Source organism: Phaethon aethereus (assembly GCF_964289735.1).
Source record: "Phaethon aethereus genome assembly, chromosome: 21".
Classification (NCBI taxonomy): Eukaryota; Metazoa; Chordata; class Aves; order Phaethontiformes; family Phaethontidae; genus Phaethon; species Phaethon aethereus.
Genome location: NC_138597.1, coordinates 1,644,654 through 1,662,862, shown reverse-complemented (window position 1 = coordinate 1,662,862; position 18,209 = coordinate 1,644,654). Strand labels below are relative to the sequence as shown.

Sequence of the window (18,209 nt, the reverse complement as noted above, 5' to 3'; positions counted from 1 at the left end):
GCCCTCAGCACTGGCGGAGTCAGAGGGGGCGGATGCCAGAGCCGCCTTTGCCCTTTTTGCGTTTGGTGGTGGTGGTGGTCGGCGGGGCCAAGGTGAGGGCCTGGAGGCGGAAGGGCCGGGGCGGGGGCATGGCAGAGGCACCGCTCAGAGCCCCCTCCGGCCCCGGGGGAGCTGAAAGAGGAGAGGAAGGGGGCCGCGGTGGGCATTGGTCCTCACAGGACGCCAAAAACAGGCTTCGTACTGCGAAAGATCCCTGTGGAGGTCAAGGGAACCGAGCCCCCAAAAAGCGCTGCCTCAAAAAAAATGAGGAAGATGAATGTGGATGCCAGTGATCGATGGGGAGAGAGGGGGTTACCTCGGTGCTTGGTTGGGTCGGAATGGAGGATCTGGCTGGCTCGCGTGGATCGGAAGTAGTTGCTGGCAATGGTCTCGCTGTCGCTCCTGTTCAGCACCAGTTTGTAGCGGTCTTCCTCGGGCTGGAAGCAGAAAACGGCGTCAGCAGCGCTGGACTCTGCGCTAGCCCTCAAGTTACAGCATAGAAATACGGCAAAATCGGTAAAGGATGATACGGGAGGGAGGAGAAATGCACCGTACCGCTAGCTCTCCGCTCTCGGCCGAGGGGCTCTTCTGGGCAGCTTTGGGCTGCGGCAGGGCTGGCACTGCTGTGAGGAGAGGCGGGCATTAAAGGATCGTTGTCTCTAGAACAATTAACGTTCTCTTGACTGCGCGCCCCGATCCCCACCACTGCTCCCCTCACCGGGCTCACAGAGATTCCAGAAGGATCTGTACCGCGCTTCGTGTTAGATGACATTATTATTCAAACTTTATAGACAAACTTTCGGAAGATTTGACAAGCGAGTGGAGTCCAAACGCGATCTGCCGAGCCTGGAAGCAGCCACATGCCAGCGGCACCATCGAGATGCTCCTCTTACCTGCGGGCAGGCGGGTTTTTTGAATGACGGGCTCTGGAATTTTCCAGCAGCCGTTTTCCTCATCCCAGACAGATTCGCGCTTGATCTTCTCCAGATTGCTGTAGTTGCAGTCACGCCGGACGAGGGACTGCACCTGATCCAGCAGCTGCTGGAAGAGCATCAGGTCTCGCTCCAGGCGGCGGATGGTGCTGAGGTAATCAATTTTTTCCAGCTCAAATTCCAATTGCAGATCTTTGATCTCGGTCTCAGCAGCCTGCAGCTGGGACATTAAACCAAAATAAGCCAATATAAGGGATTATAAAGGAGCAAGACCGATGCTTACTGCGAGTACAGGAGTTCGTCAGGCAGAGGGGTGGGAAGATGCACACAAAAGCTTCAGCATTTGAGGGTATTTCTATTTTATAATTAAGAATTAGGATGAGATGTGTGGCAAGTCTGTGTCAGTGAAAGACTTCTTGCCTTCCTCCAAAGTGCCGAGTCTTTGAGTGGACCTCAAAGTTAATCTTACTAGTGCGGTCTGCGTCCATTGCTAATGAACTCTTGGGAGTCCCTAACTTCAGTGACAAAGGTGCAATATTTCTTTGATAACCAAAGTACAGAAATAAGGCAAGTTCTTAATGTGCAGATTTAGGATTGCACGTGCACACACAGAGAAATTTTTTTTTTTTTGAAGCTCCTCTGATTCTGCCTCGTCAGAGCAAAACTGATTTTTCACGTGTGCCTAACATTTAAGAGCATTGCTTTTACATATATTCCCACCCCCGAAAACTTTTCAGGGTGTAATTTATTCCAGGAACCCAGGTGTGATATCTGGGGTGACCAGAACTGGAGGAAACTGTGCAATATTGTGTAGGTCAGCAGAGGGAGTCGCATCCTCTCCCATCACCAGACATGATCCTCCAGCCAGCCTCTTGCACAACAAGGAGACCGGCCTTTAAAACAGGTGGGTTTTGGGGTTTCAACAACTTAATTCACCATCCTGAGGGCTGCTGCATCTGATATTTCATAAAAATACATGCAAGCAACCTTATAGGTACTAATGCAGGACACGTGTGAAACATTTCACGCAGCCAGAGTCATTCTTTAAACATACTGCCCTAAAACACCTCCTTAACCTAAAAAAAAAAAAAAAAATTGGGTACGCAGAGAAGGAAAGAGATGCTCCCTAAATCTTCAGCAGGGATAAGAGGGAGCTGCTCACCTTCTTCTGCATCTTCTCCAGAAGCTTGCTCTTGGCTCGAACCTCCTCCTGGATGGAGTCGTAGACGTTAAGCAGAACCCAGTCGCTGCTGTCCTCATTCAATTGCTGCAGCGCGGACACCAGCTGCATCCTCCGCTCATCCGCGTATTTTTTCCGGCGCTTATGCTTTTCTTTGAGGTCCTTGTTTTTAGCCTGTTCCCCGCCTACAACCTGTCGTTCTAACATCTGCAGCCTGGGAAAGGCAAACGGTTCTCTTAGCTCAGCCGTACAAAGAACCGTCTGCGTAAGCGTGGAGGATGCGCATCCTTACCTGAATGACGTTTGGGGAAGACACAGTACAGAAAATAGTGATTTCTGATGAGATTTGCTGCCCTGAGTAATCATGGAAAATTCCACTTTTATTAACAGTTTCTGTCATAGATACTTCTGTGGACCCAAGGCAAAGTACGTGTTATTCTGAGCACCTTTGTCAACAAGTACGTCCGGAAATCTGCATCTACGCTCACAGAATTTGTTTTAAAAACCCTGTTTTGTGGAATTTATGTTTCAGTTCTTATTTCTTGATTTGAAAGACTCTCAAGGCAAGCACAAAATGTGCCCAAATTACACAAACAGATATTTTAAATAGTGGAGATGGGAGTGATACGGCTGGAAGCCACAGTACAGGTACTTTTTTGGGGCAGTATCAGCCAGGGTTGATGACTTGCGTGATCTCAGCGTTTCTGCTTGAGCGCTGGCACAGACCCGTATTTGACATCAAGCTTGTCTCACGTGCACGGCGTACAGCCCCGTACGCTCCGGCACGGAAATAAAGCTGTGCTCCAGAGCCGTTCTCTTTGTCTGCACAGGGATCTGCAGGAGAGCAGATAGCTCAGGTTGGCCAGCGCTGGCTCAAATTGGAGAAAATCCCACTGCTGACATAACCTCTGTTGATAATAGACTCTTAATTATCTTCAAACCCATCCAAAAAAGCTCATTCTCCACCAGAGGTGACCTGCTATTCTACTTTACTGCACTTGCAAAGTAGCCTTCGGTTTCATTTGCTTAATGTGCACTAGAATCCTCGCTCTGCTGAACGAGTGTCAGAGATCTCACAGCCGTCCTGATGTGTAAAGCTTTTAACAGGCAGCTTTGAAAATCCCCATGCCTGCGGAACCAAACCCTCCTGCCTAATCTGCAGAGAACTTTGATTTTTAACAATGGAATTGGAAGAGCATTTTTCGCTTGTTTGTCACAAAAAGGAACACTGCAATAGGACTATTAAGATTTGATAAATAGTTGAACCGACTGGTTTCTTTGGAGACCTCTCCATTAATAGACAAAATTGCCCGCAAATTACAGACATTGCTGTTCTAGATTTCTTAATAGCTCCTCTTTCAGCTGGGAGAGGCCCAACAGAGCGAGCGCGCGCCACAGGAACTCTCAGTAATGTTGAAAGACTGGCTAAAAAACATGAGACTTTTCAGAATTGAACTCTACCATCCACAATATATCATATGTTGATTATTTCTAATTTTAATATAATTCCACGCAACAGAGTAGAAGAGAGAAATCGGCAGAATTTGCTTAAAGTGTATATTTCTGAAACAGCCCTCACACCCCAGCCCTGTGCTCCAGGCCCTGGGTCTAGCGCTGCCCCTAAAATGTGATTATTGGGGAAACTTTGATGCCAGTTCTGGCTGACGTCTTGCAAACGTTGTCAGATGTGTGTGTTAGAGGCACAGTGACAAAGGAGAGGATGCACACTCGTCCATCCACATGCACAGTGAGCAGCAGGAAGGCCTGCTACCTTACTTGCACTGATAGGAGAAGGCTCTAAGTGCCCTTCAAGAACCATTTTTAAGAGGAAAAGGAGGCCACCTCCAGTATCTGTTTGGGCACTTAAGCTCTTGTCAGCAACTGCCAGACTCCACTTTATAAACTCCTCATAAATTACACGTACAAAAAGCCAGAGAAGAGACCTCCGTGCCTACAGATCTAGGCAGGACTTGTTATCAGGAAAGCACGCTTTTTTTGCATCCACATCTGCTGACACAGACCTCTCCAGATTTTTCTCTCTTAATTCTGGCACATCATTGAATGCCATAGCCAAGAGCTATTTATCTGCCCAAATAGGACAAAGTTAATTCTGGGGTTAAAGAATACGTATCTGCCTAGTTTTGTGCTGCGCTGTACTCGCAGCTGAAGCTCGACAGTTGCAATATCGTGGAAGGACAGGGTTGCTTCTTGCCTGCGTGTGTCGTAAGCAATGCAGAAGAGGCAGCAGGAGCAGCGTAGTCACTGACCTGGCGAGCACCTGGTGCTGGTCTGCAGGCATGGAAATCCCCTCAGCAGTGACAGCCACCTCTGCTCCAGCACCTCCCCTGCTCACACCGCCAGTGTCTTGGACAGCCTGAGGTGCTGCTGCATCCTGAGGACAAGAGGAAACCAAAGGCTGTGGCTCTAAAGGGATGCAGTGCAAGTACTGGGATAGATGAAGCACGACACTGCCTGCTTGGGTTTATTCAGCCCAGGGGGAAAAGGTAGCCTGCAGGGTACCTGTGCTGATGTTGGTTCTTCGTCTGCTGCAGTAACAGTGTCATCAGGCAAAGGTGTCTCATCAGGAGTAGTTTCAGTCCTCATGGCAGCTGAAAAGTAAAAGAGGGCATACCCACGGTGTAAGAAGGAGCTCTGCAAAACTAGAGCATAGATCTGTGAAAACATCACACATCTTCATCAAAAGCTAAAAACTATGTGTCTGGAAGGAAAAGGCTTGTTATTTATGCTGGTCAGTAAAAGCCGTCAAAGACACAGAAGGCACATCAGGTAAGGAATGCAGATTTTACAGGGTTGGGGGGCCCTGGGTCCTCATGTTCACACAAAAATAATCTATGTGAGAGGCCGAGGGGGTGCACATTTGTTATCAGAGGGAGCAAAAAAGAACTTCTCATCTTAGTGATAGCATCAAAAATTAAGACGATAGGTTCAAGAATTAATATTGGGCAATAAGCGCTGTACAAGCAGATTGCAAAACATGCTCTGAGGCACTGCGGAAGTATAAATGAAAAGCAGTAATGGAGAGGATAGCTGGCAACAATTTATAGGTATGTCAGAGGAATATCCACCCTCCAGCAAAGCGATGGTGTCGATAATCCACCGGGAAACCAAGGGCTGCATCACATTTGCATGCGATAGAAGAGACTGCCGCAGCCACCCTCGTCTTGGGTGTGTGAGTTATGCAAAGCCAATCGGATCAAGACAGGGCAGCGCCTGCCGAGACCAGTCATCTCTGCAGCTCAAACCTCCGCTCGAGAGAAATGCCATGCTAAGTCAGAAGACAGTCGCAGCTACATGGGCGAAAAGCGCATGTCATCGCCTCAAGGCTTACAGGGTAGGGCCAGGCTGGTCCTGACAGGGAAAAGAAGTCAGGGAAATAGGGAAGAGGAGAAGGCTGGGACAGAGAGTCTCATGAATGTCCTGGGAGAGCCAGAGTTACCGCTCAGAGGCCCGAGAGCAGGGACTGCTGTTGCTGCCAAGCAGCACTTTCTGCAGTAGCAGTCGCTGCCACTTTAAAGGTTGCAACAGCTGTCACAAATCTGACTTTACAAAAACAGTCCGTCTCTGCTCGTGCCTAAAGCCAACCTCCTCGTGTATATATACAGCATCAGGGAACCTTCAGTCTGCGCTGCACACCCTCCGCCTGCCTTGTCCACACCTGCTTCCTTCCTGAGGTTCTCCTCGAGAGCGGACAGCTTGCGATTGTAGTGATTCTTCAGGCTACTGATGTCCTCTTCGAGGTGGGCACGGGACGCCTGCTCTGCTTCATAGCTGGCCTTTAGTTGGGCCAGCCTCTCTTCATACTCCTGAAAGGTACAGCAGACAGCCTGAACACAAGGTCGCATCTAAGTCCATTCCAGGTCACATCTTATGTCCACCCCAATAAAACTTTACTGTCCTGTATTCATGGACTTTATCTGTCGACACAGTATTGATGGAAGGTGACTAGTTAGCCCTAGAAACAGCTGTCTTGGGCAGATGTGGTGCCCTGGAAGGAGCTTTGTGAAGAGCAAGGAGAGAGTTTTATTTCGTCTGGTCCCTCTCTCTTTTTTCTTGGTGCCAACTCCTCATTCTTCCTCCTGGCTCCATATGCCTCCTTCATCTTCATCCTTGTCCTGTTCCTAATATCTTTGTCTACTGCTTTCCTCCCCGCTATTTCTCCCTCCTCTGACAGGAGGAATCTAAGTTTCACATGCAGTTACTTCAAAAATTCTTCTCAGGAATCCATTCCAAAATGGAATGGATGCCAACAGATGGATTCTCATCTCCAGAAAGGTGGGAACAATGCTGAGAGAAAGTGGCAGTGTAAATAAGGCCTCCATCAACACACGTTCTGTCCATAGGAGAAGTTCAAGGACCAAAAAATAGGAAGAGAAGTGTGCTGAAGAGGCTGAACACACAGCCCTATACCATACTTGTAATGATTATTATAAAACCCCACAAGCCTTAGTCAAAGACACTACAGGATGTCCTCTCCTGACTTACTTCTCTGATCAGCTGCTTCTCTGCTTCAACATCTGACTGAAATTTGAGGAGGGGAGCTGGCTTCGCTTCCAGGTGAGCAGTCTCAGCAGGTAGAAGACCTACAAAGCAAAGCAGAAATAAAAATCACTCGCAATTACTGGGTGGGATTGTCTGTAGAATGCCTGGAAAGAGAACAAAGAACCTGACTGCCAGCAAAGAAGATCGCAATCCACACACTCCTTTAAACTGCACTCGTGTGCCAGCATCTGTGCTGCCAAAATGCCCACCAGCCTGGGACCCCATAGGTGTGGGGAGAGAAGGAGTCGGCGCTAAGCAAAGGGGGAGAGGTTTAAGCCTCAGGTATATAAAAGTGAATATAAATCTAATCTCTTTCACAGAATAACAGGAGACTTGTTTCCAGGGCTATGCTAACAGATTTGGAAGATAAAAGACACTGGGAAGGAGATGAAAGGTGCAAGGAAATTGCCTCCTTTCTTCACAGCTGTTTCTGAAAGGTGGCAGAAAGCAGGGTGGGGGGAATAACCTGACAGCCTTATTCCTCTGCTGAAAGTTGCCCTTTTTTAGGGGATAATTCTCAAAGGGTGATCAGCTGCCTACAGGCTGCTCTTACCCACTGGTCCCCACACTCGCTATTCCTACTTACAGCAAAGAGCGAGTCTGCCGAAGCTGGACTGATTCCTCAAAGAGAGGACAGTGCTGCTCTCCATAAGCAGTGCCATCAGCAGGGCAAAATTTTCTTGTAATGTCAAAAATTCACAGTGTAGGAGAACAGGGTCTGAATGCTAACTTTGAAAACATATATATATTTTTAGTAAAGAATTTTACATTATTATTTCTTTCGCAGCTCATTTTTGCTCTGCCAGCTGAAACCTCTCTGCTGTGATTGATGAAATTCTAGACCAAGAGCAGCTGAGGATTTTAATCACATCAGCATTTTCTAACAGAATTTGTCATTATTGAAAATATTGGATAACTGAGATGGTCTTTACCAGTGGAATAAGGTCAATTTGGCAACAGAGGAGGAAAAGTCCATTACCAGAATGGAGAATTCTTCCTCCAGCAGGTAAGGGGCAGGTTGAGGTTAAATCCAGTGAGCATTTTACATGTAAAAACCCCTTTTTTCTGTCAAAGATAAAACATCTCTGGAGCCACTAAGGGCTCTCCTACCTGACAAGTTATTCACGCTCATCTGTTCAGCTAGAATGGCCTTCAGCTTCTTAATCTCCTCCTGATACTCCCTCAGCAGAGCATCCTTGGGGTCCTCATTGATACAGGGCTTGTTCTTGATGTTTTTCGCTCGATTAGCGTAGCGCAAAGTACTGAGGCTTTCGTCATAGTTGTTATCAGCTGGAGATAAGCACGCTACCATCAGAGTCTTGGTGTTCCCTCCAAGGGAGTCTTGCAGCAGCCTGGTCAATTTTGAGTCTCGGTAGGGGATGTGTTTACACCTGCCATCGACCAGGGCCGAGATGACGTTGCCCAGAGCTGAGAGGGAGAGGTTGATTTTGGTGGCCTCTTTGAGCCGCTCCCCCGTGGCTCCAGTTTTTGACTGTCTCTCGCTTCCTGCCAGATCCACTAAATTGAGTTTTGCGGCCCTAAGGTGGTCCTGCCCTCGTTCATCTGCAAGAAAATAATTCTGAGTTAGGCTCTTCTTAAGAGGAAGTATCTTAACAGTCTAGAAACAGGACTTTCTTGGCATTATGTTCCAGTTCAAGCCCTGTTCTTTGTCTGCGTTTGGGCCCTTAAGTAAATATATACCCGCTTAATATTAGAATTACACGTTTTAGTGTTTTCCTGAATGAGATCCTGCACAGTAAGAATTCACACCCGTTCTTACTCTTCCAGTAAGCTCTGGGAGAGTACACACACACACAGACCCTCGCTCCACATATTTCCACAGTGTTCAGAATTCTATGCAAAGCCCTCTACAAGTAACAACATCAGGGCATAAGTTTATACAACTTTTTTCCCTCCTCAGATTGTTTCATGGCATTAAACAATGTCTGACAATTGGAGAAAGGAGGGAGGAAGCATGAAATGAGGAGTCAACGGGTATCAACTGGAGAAGGGCTAGTTGGAGAGCACAGGCAAAAGAGCAGGCTCCCTGAACGCCTACGTGATGTGGAGAGATGTGGAGAGATGGGCAGGAAGGTCACCTCACAGACAACAATGCAAAGGCCGGAGTAGGCACTTCGTTGGGAAAGAGTTCTTCCATAAACTCCCAAACTTTTCCCAACTCCCAGCTTTTCTCAAGACTGGAATCCAATCTACCCTAATCAATGGATGTATTCAAGAAGTTTCTTGCTGTGCTTCAAAAAAAAACCAAAAAACAAAAAACACATCCTATCAGATACCGCCAAGGTCCACCATCTGGCTTTTGGTCCCGAGACAGCTCGAGTGTTCAAGAAGCCCGGCATTTCTCCCCTCTCGCCCAGATAGCTGTAGAACTGCGCCGTGACTCAGCACACCGGCATGCTCGGCAGCATCTGTTCCTCCTCAACTCATGACATTCTCAGTGAGAAAGTAAAATGGAGGAACACAGGCGAGAAACAGGAAAACTGCAGGAAATCAGGACTGCACTCAGCCTGAACCACCCGGATGAGGAGCTGGATCTCAGTGAGTGAGGAGTCAGACCCAGTAAGCTGGTGCCATTCCCATCGTAATGCTTCAAGGCAGGAGAAGATGTGAGCTGAAGTTAACAGCTAGCTCCCCAGCTACCTGGACACACACAGCACACGTGTAGTATCTGCTTCCTGACCCGCATTTCGAGGCTGAATTAATGTGATGACACAAATTCCCTACGAAGACAGTGTGCATCTGGTTGCTTTAGGAACCCCTCCGTTTCGCTGTCTCCCAGCCTCGTGCAGAGAAAAAAGTTGGACACACACTCTCAAATCACCTACTAGTCTCCTAAGTGCTGGACCACACTCTTGGATGTCCACGTCCCAATCATTCCTTAAGATTGCAACCCAAATTCAAGGGAAGAGCTCCTTTAGCGCTCTGAGCACAGGAAGCATCAAGGTTTTAACAGCATTTGCCCTTTTCCAGACTTCTACAAAATCTAGCCTTGAGTTTAGTCAGAGTTAAGATTTACGGCTGTGGACAATACCTAAACATGAGCAATAAATAATCTGATGCATGGCGGAAAGTTAAAAGTTCACAGGTAAACACCAACAAAATCTAAAATCTGTTGCCCCAGGATATTTCCCCAGTTACAACAATAGATCGTTAACCGTGGAACTTAACGTTTGCTGCCAAGCAAACTTGTTTCACTCCAGATCTTTCTGGCATGTCAAGACATGGGAGAATTGGGGAAAAAAAATAGACAGAGCTTAAACAGAGCACCCTCTCACTATCTTTTCTGAGTGCTGGGGTGAGTGGGCAGTCACAGAAAGTAGGTTTTCTAGCCTTTTCTAACCCTCCTTTCCCCAGTTTATGTAAACACTGACAGGCAATTAAAAAGTCGGCTTGGTTCCTGCCAGTCCTTTTACCCAGGGCAACTGTTTGTTTCAATCTTGGAGCTTAGTGGTTTAGTTTCCATGGTGTAACAAGGTCCCCAGACTCTTGCTAAAATGCCTGCAGCAGCCCGAAAGTCTTGCCCGTCTAATTCTCGTACAGCCCATCAGCTAGTGCTGGCGGCATAAGCAGTGGCCAAATCTATGGCGCCTTTCTCATTACAAATCAATCCCTAACCACAGCGTAAAGGAATAAAACATCTGCTACTCTAAACACAGTAAAAATACTGATGGGAATTTGCACATTTCAAACATCTGCAGCCAGAGGGCCTGGTATTTGCCATAATTCCTGAACCTGTTACTTTAAAAAAAAAAAAAAAAAAGAGTAATTTTAGTCCACATAATTGCAAAGAGATCCTTTAAAATATCAGTTCCCTGTAAATTAGAGTCTACTACAGGCTCAACTGGAAAATAAGTTTGAACTTCCCCATGTACCTCTTCATGAAGCCTAAATATGACAACATAAATACAAACTTCATTAACTGTTTCAGCTAACGATTACCATACTAGAACCATCCAGCTACGGGGATTGTGCCGGAACCCTCAACTTTCTCCTCAAATATTCCTGCTGTCATCCATTTAACCTCCAAAACTGCAAGCTTCCCCACCTGTCATTTTGTTCCATGTAACAAGTTTTCAAAGCTTTAAATCAGATAAATTGTTACAGGCTAAATTAAGAGCCCTGCACCCATCTGGAACACAAAGAGGAATGTAAATACTTCTTTTTCCTTGTTAGGATTAAAGTTGGGATTTTACAGACCCATATAATGCAACAATTAGCATCCAACGGCTGTGCTAATTGAGAAGTTCCCTAAATCCCACACACACTATTTTGGATAGAGGAAAATTAGGTACTGTCACTGTCTGGAACCACAATTTAGGAAAACATTGTTTAACATCCCCCATGACTGAAACAGCCAAAGAAAACGAAGCCAAGCTGTTCACAGCCTCAGCCGGGGTCAAGGACTAGGCAGAATATAGGAGACTAATTCCTTTCTTAGTTCCAGAAAAAACCCTTTCGAGGTCTGTGTTCAGACCCAGTGAGGCAGCTTGATCAGCTAAAGAAACACCAGCGGAAATGAGACACTCAAGAAAGGAAAATTAGTCATTAAAACATTATTAAGATTCTTTTATTCCATCTTAAAACCCAGATTAGCTGTTTGCTTAAAAGATGGGTCCCATGATTAAGCTCAGTGAAGGAATCATTGGGTGAAACGATCTGACTTGCATTGTAAAAGAGGTCAGACAAGATAATGGTATAAGTTTCTCCAGGCTGTACAATGTAGGAACCCCAAGCCATTGTATGGGCTGAGATTTAGCACCCTTTGCTGGAAATAAGTAGGAAGTGATCGTGCCCCTGTACTCGGCACTGGTGAGGCCGCACCTTGAATACTGTGTTCAGTGTTGGGCCCCTCACTACAAGAAGGATGTTGAGGTGCTGGAGCGTGTCCAGAGAAGGGCAACGAAGCTGGTGAGGGGTCTGGAGCACAAGTCTGACGAGGAGCGGCTGAGGGAACTGGGGGTGTTCAGTCTGGAGAAGCAGAGGCTGAGGGGAGACCTCATCGCTCTCTGCAACTACCTGAAAGGGGGTTGTGGCGACGAGGGTGTTGGTCTCTTCTCCCAAGTAACTAGTGATAGGACAAGAGGAAATGGCCTTAAGTTGCGCCAGGGGAGGTTTAGATTGGATATTAGGAAAAATTTCTTCACTGAGAGAGTGGTCAGGCATTGGAACAGGCTGCCCAGGGAGGTGGTGGAGTCACCATCCCTGGAAGTGTTCAAAAAACGTGTGGATGTGGCGCTTCAGGACATGGTTTAGGGGACATGGTGGCACTGGACTAATGGTTGGACTTGATGATCTTGAAGGTCCTTTCCAACCTAGTGATTCTGTGTGTGATTCTGTGTAAAGGTTTAAGAAGATAAAGAAATGGAAGGAGAATTAAATATGTTCCCAGATAGAGTGTAAGACATTTCTTTCCCAAGAGGGAATTGAGGGGAAAAAAAAAAAGACTTTGAACAGTCAGCCATTTCACACTGTGAAGAATGTCCATGTCGGGGCACAATTCTGATTTCTACTGGACCTAAAATCCTTTAGGATGTACATTTTGATGTGGGGTGGCTGGTCAGACTGCACAGATCGTGCACTCTGCTAGGCCCAGCCCTAATGCAGGACATCCAGCTACCTACCTACGGTGTAGATTTCCATATTGACAGTAAAGATGGAGTGGGAGCGGGAAGAATCCTTATTCATGAGGGTGTAACCCACTGCTCGGTTCCTCCAGCCTGTCTCCATGATCCGCTCACACTGTACCACGCTATGCACGGTGTGCAGAGACAGCCCCTTCACATACACCCCCTTCTCTGGGTGCTCCTTCAGCTGCAAACAGGGACAAGGCAACAAAGGTTAGAACAAGACATAGTGAGACAGGGGGAAGGCACGCTGGAAACTGTCCGGAAGCTTGAGGGCTACGCGAGTTTTGTATGCGGAGAAATTAAACTGCAGTATGGCAAAAACATATCCGGCTGCCGCCAAAAAGCCATAGTATTTCTGAAGGAGGAATAAAACCACACAAAAAGAGGGAACCACCTTCAGGGCTCTGCAGACAAAAAGAATAGAAGTTAAAAGTTTTCTGATTGATTCAGACATCTCCCAGGCCACAAGGAACCAGCGCTGAGCCACCTTCTACCTCCCCTATTATTAAGCTGCATGTTTTAAAAAAAGAACTGAAATGTTTTTCACCAATTATGGCAAAGGCTGTAATATCTCGTCAGTCATAGGGAGCTTTTTAAAAATCAAAGCACAGATTCAATAGTCACGGGTATTGTCACCGGTGCTTTGCTGAACCCCTCCACTCTGAGAGGGCGTCTTGATCTCACTGACAAAATTCCCAAAGTCACACCCATCATGCACAGGCGGACTATAATAATTTCTTTCCAGATCAGTTCATTTTTTAAGATGCTCTAAAATCCTATTTAGGCACCTGGGTAGAAACAGACTGTTAAATACCTAATAGCATCTTTTCAGCAATTATCAATCGTGCAGAAGAAAAATTTCATACAGCATGCTAATAAACGATTGAAAGGTTCGAAATCTTCAATGATCCATCAAACCTACGTAAAAAATACAAAACAATTGAGAGATCCCTGCACTCCTACACCAGCTCCCTCCGCACTGGGAATTTTAAATGAGCTGAATTCATTTTCAACAACAATGCTACGCCCCATATCTGCTGAACTCATAACCAAAACTCCATCTTTATCGTGTCAGCTGGGTTATCAAGATATGGTTGTCATGACTGGGTGTCATGGAGCGACAGACACCGCGTTTGGCGGTGTGACTTCCAAAGAAGATCCTTAGATACTTTAGTGATGCAGGCACCACAAGCAGCAATGTAAAACAGAGCATTTGCTGTAAAAAAATTGGCACAGAACAGAGCAGAAGTGGCTGAAAACTAAACTAGACAGGATTTTAGACTTGTTCTAAAGCCAGGACTTCCCAGTTACAGAATCACAGCCCGACTGTTCATACACTGTGACTTTTGCCTTTGCAGCAGGAGGACCCCGCGGCTGGCCTGGCTGTATTTGGGGGTGCTGTAGAGTCCCTGAGGAACCCCCAACGAGGACATGGCTATTGTTTAACTCCACGACAGACCGACGGGGGCGTTCTCCTTGCAGAGCACCGTAAAACCTGCTCTTCACAGGAGGCGATTCGGGGGCTTCGGCATCACCAAAGGTGCTGATGTTGAAAGGGAAAGGAACAAAGAGAAATGGGATTTTGGAGGAGAATTGGGGGACACAGAAGAAAGCAGTGGGTCAGCCTGCGCTTTTGGTCTCCGCAGGACATGAATCCCTTAATTACTTGGTGGAGGCAGCAACAGGCAGCGGCTGTCACCGGTGTGATGGTGTTACCCTGGTAACTGTTCTGCCCAACCCCTGCCCTCCCAGCGCCAACTGCGGTCGTCATGGAAACGGATGTCACTGCTGATGTGGAACAAAGGATGGGAAACCACAGTAAGCGCCTTCCGAAACAGCGAGTCCCAGATCTCAACACGCAACGGGCGAAGCACGCTTGGAACACAGAGCGGAGAGGGGTTTGTCTCCCTTAAAGCCAGCAGCCTGTTGAAAAAAAATATAAAACCTGCCCCGAAAGGCCGTTGGGTCTGTCGCCATCTCGGCCTGTCTGTGCGGCAGATGGTGCTAGTGCCTCGGTTTTCTTCACCAGGGCAGTCCTGCAGGGAAGTAAATTAGGACAGGAGATCTGCAGCTTCCCCCAGGAATACGTGCAAAAAGATCTGCAAAGCCAGCAAGAGGTAAAATTTTATAAAAATCAGCCCCCTGATTAGGATTCCAGGGAAGTTTACCCTCCTGCGTTCCTGGAAACCGCCCTTCCCCATGCGTTCCCATGGGGCGCAATACCTGCTCTGTCCCCTCAAAAAAGGATCAGTCTTTTTTGTTTTAGGCAGATAATGAGATCATCCACAGCTACACTGGATCAGATTAAACATTTATAAGGCACAGAATCCTCCTGCTTTAGAGACGGCCGCGAGATGAAGAGGATTAGGAAGAAATTGTCCCATGAGCCCTTTATTCCATCCTTGTCCAGTAATGATTTTCACACAGCTTCTGCTAAGCTACCAACTTCTATCAAGCAGGACACATGGGACTAGATCCTTCTGCCACAAAACTTTCACTGAAGTCCCTCAAAATCTCTTGGCTTCCATATTCATCACTGTATCTTCATATTCTGGCGTTCAGCTTCTGACAGAGCATATTACTGCACTTCTGCGAGGCATTCATGATAACACTTATCCGAGCAAACTAAAGCACTTCCTAATTAAAACTCATTGACTCCACCTCACCTCCAACTTCTGCTTGGTATCAGCTCCTAGAAGGTCTCGTATGTCTTCATTGTAAATCTCCAGGTAGGAAGCTCTCACCAAGAACTTGGCATTTTCAGCACACTGCACAAAACAGGAACAATTTTGAGGTAAGGTTCTCAAAATTAAGGCAAGTAGGCAGCCTACGTAGATCCTCAATGCCAGCTGGGTGCCTACCTCCCTTCAGCACTTCATCAAATCTCTCCTGGCATTTTCTTCCCAGGTGTAACCACTCAACAGACTCGCTATAGGGACATTCAGTCCTTAAATACCTCAAGCGCGAGTCCATGAAGACAGCGGAGATGAAGGTGCAGTTCATGGGACTATGCAGGGGTCCCAGCTTTAGGCTGAGAGGCAGCATACCCAAAAGCCTGTCCCCATTCTCGCTCCCGAGCGCGATCGGCACTCAGTCCTTGGGGTATGACACAAACATCATCTTTCTTGGCATCACGCCATCTTACAGCAGGATCTCTTTCACACCCTTACACACCTACCTGTACGCTCTCAAAAATGTGTTCAAATGCCCTGGGTATTATGCCTTTCTGTGTAGAAGGATCCACGATACCCTGCATGGTGAACGACTTCCCACTGCCGGTCTGGCCATAGGCAAATATGGTGCCATTGTAGCCTTCGGTGACACTCTGGAAATGGAGGAAAACCAAGTAAAATAGGCATTATCTTCACCCTTTGCATAATTGGAAACACACTGTCCAGATTCCGTCCCACTTTGTAAAAGGTATTTTAAAGGACGAGCTGGAAGTAAACCTCAAACAGCTGCTTGATCTTCATATACCATGAGAGTATAATAATAATTTTAAAATGCATATAAATTGATGGTTTCCTCTCAAAATGGAAAACTTGAAGAAATGGAAAACTTGAAGAAATGCAGGTGTTGAAAAGAGGAAAGGCAGTTGACAATGCTTACAAGACCAGAATATTTTTGCCGTAGGACAGAAAAATTTTATGAAACCCAGAGAGACAACTAGAATGCTTGTTGATTGTAAGGTGGCCAAAAGGATGGTCTCTAGCTTAGAATAATTTCTTCTTGGAAAGCTGGCTGAAAAAAAGACCTCACTTTCACTTGTTCCTATTTCAAAGCAGCATGCTAGGAACAGAAGATATTTGGATGTCTTAAGGTTTTAAATAAAAAGAAAAATAAATAATCTATTAACCTAACAATCTACTGTTTCAGACCCTGGTTGTTCTCTCAGTCAGAAACTTCTATCTTAAAATGGCCATTTCATCCCTGTTTCTTTTTCTAAGAAAATTAGGGGGCTGGGGGGGGCTTGGGATTTTTTTGCTTGACTGCTTCCTTTCTCACACTAGCTGTTTACCGTGTCATTGTGTTAACGAGCAACAAACATATCCCCTCTCATTTTGCTATTCTAAACCAAGCTGAAGTTCCCTGTCTTCTCTAAGGTTTCTTGCTTGACAGTAAAAATGTCCCTAAAAATCATCAGACGTCTTGTTTGTCCCCTTTCTCCTCACATCACTTTCCTTTGCAATTTCTGTCCAGCTACTATCTCTAGGGCCTCCTCAGGAGGGTTCATCTTTCATATAAACATCCGCCTAAAACAATTCATGTAATTCTACCCTCCGTGCCCCGCTGGCTGCTGAAAAAGGATTTTTTTCTTCCCAATTGCCCAGCCTACTGTTGGGATGCTGTTTTGCCCTCCTCTGCACCCCAGGGTTGCAGCTAAGCCTCTTGAACCAGCAGACAAGGCTGTTTCTGTCCACAAATCAGTTCCACTTAGGGATCACCCACGCACGTAAAACTCCTCAGCGCACATCCCGAGCTACATGTGGGCTGCATCCAGCTTGCTTCGGGCACCACTCACCTCCACGAGCGGGTAGGCGATCTCGTTGTAGATCTGCTCCGTGTTGTGCTCCTGGTAGTACGCCCCGTCAAAGGTGAACTGCTTTGGGGGCTCGCCAGCGGCGGCGGGGTTTTGGAGGAAGCACTGGCCCCGCGCACTCTCCATGCTGACGACCGCCTTGCAGCCCAGAGCCTTCTCACGCTCGTTCATGGGCCGGCAGCGCACTATCACCTTCACTGCCTCTGAGGCCATTTTTCAAGGCCCAGCTCAACCCCACATGCGCTCACTTGGCAGGGCTGGGGGCATCAGGGCCTGGGTAGGCCTGTGGGAAGGCTGGGGCGAGCCTAACCCCGGGGCCTGCACCCCTCGGCGGGGTGCAGCACTCACTGCTTGCTGGGGGTGCTTAGGGGATGGACCCCCTGCAACTTGGCATGAGGAAGGAGAGCCAGGGGGGACACAAAACGGCTGGGGGAGAAGGGGAGGCTAAGGAGGAGAAAAGCTTGGGAGGAATGAAGGGAAAGAGGGAGACTTGGAACAAGTCTGAGGGGGAACTAGGGCAGGCCGAGGGGCCTGAGGGCGGGAAAGCCTGAGGTAACCTTGGGGAGCCGGGACAAGCCCAAGGGGGTCTGGGCGAAGGAAAACCCGAGGTAAACCTGTAGGTGTCGGGCAAGCCTGAGGGAGCGGAAGGAAACCCGAGGCGAGCCGGGCTGTGCGGAGGGAGCCGGGGGGCTGAGGAGATCCCGGGCCGGGGGCCGAGGAGAGGCGGGAAGCGCCGGCCGCCCACCGCGCATGCGCGCAGCGGCCCGACGCCGTTGCCACAGCGACCGGGCAGCGTGGCGCGAGGCCCCGCCCTCCGCCCCGCGAGCCACGTGACTGCGGGCGGGCGGCGGCGCGCGCGGGTGTGCACGGGCGGGCGCGCATCACAGCGCACGTGTGCGCGGCGGGGGGGGAGGGGCTGGCGGTGCACGAGGGCACGCGCGCGTGGGCGTGCAGGTGCACGGGGGCGCGAGCGTGCGGCGGCGGGGGTGCGCAGCCGCGCGGGTGCACGAGCGTGACCCCTGCGCGTGCGGGAGCGGGCGAGCGCGGCTGTAGCAGCGCGCGAGGGTGCGGGAGCGTGAGGGCTTGAGATCGCGTGGGCGTGCAAGTGCACGAGTGCACGCGAGTACGGGAGTGCACGCGCAAACGCATGGTGCGGGCGTGTGCGTGGGTGTGCGTGCAAGCGGGCGTGCGCGGTGCGGGTACGCAGGTGTGCACGTGCCCGAGAGCAGAAGCGCGTGAGACCGCAAGCGCACGAGCGCGAGCTCACGAGGGTGCCCGTGCCCCAGAGCGTGCAAGCGCGCGCGCTTGCA

General features: G+C 48.3%; 1 protein-coding gene across 1 annotated transcript; it reads right to left on the bottom strand.

The window, feature by feature from the left end:
* Positions 1-19: 19 nt before the first annotated feature.
* KIF17 (kinesin family member 17) lies at positions 20-17,254 on the bottom strand (the record flags this gene model as incomplete). Its single annotated transcript, XM_082009210.1, has 14 exons — positions 16,882-17,254; positions 15,538-15,684; positions 15,026-15,127; positions 12,354-12,543; positions 7,822-8,274; positions 6,655-6,752; positions 5,828-5,975; positions 4,672-4,760; positions 4,419-4,543; positions 2,134-2,365; positions 933-1,191; positions 595-662; positions 356-476; positions 20-171 (listed from the first exon to the last, which is right to left on the bottom strand). The coding sequence occupies exons 1-14, from the start codon at positions 17,110-17,112 to the stop codon at positions 20-22; spliced, it is 2,415 nt and encodes an 804-aa protein (XP_081865336.1). The 5' UTR covers positions 17,113-17,254.
* Positions 17,255-18,209: the final 955 nt, after the last annotated feature.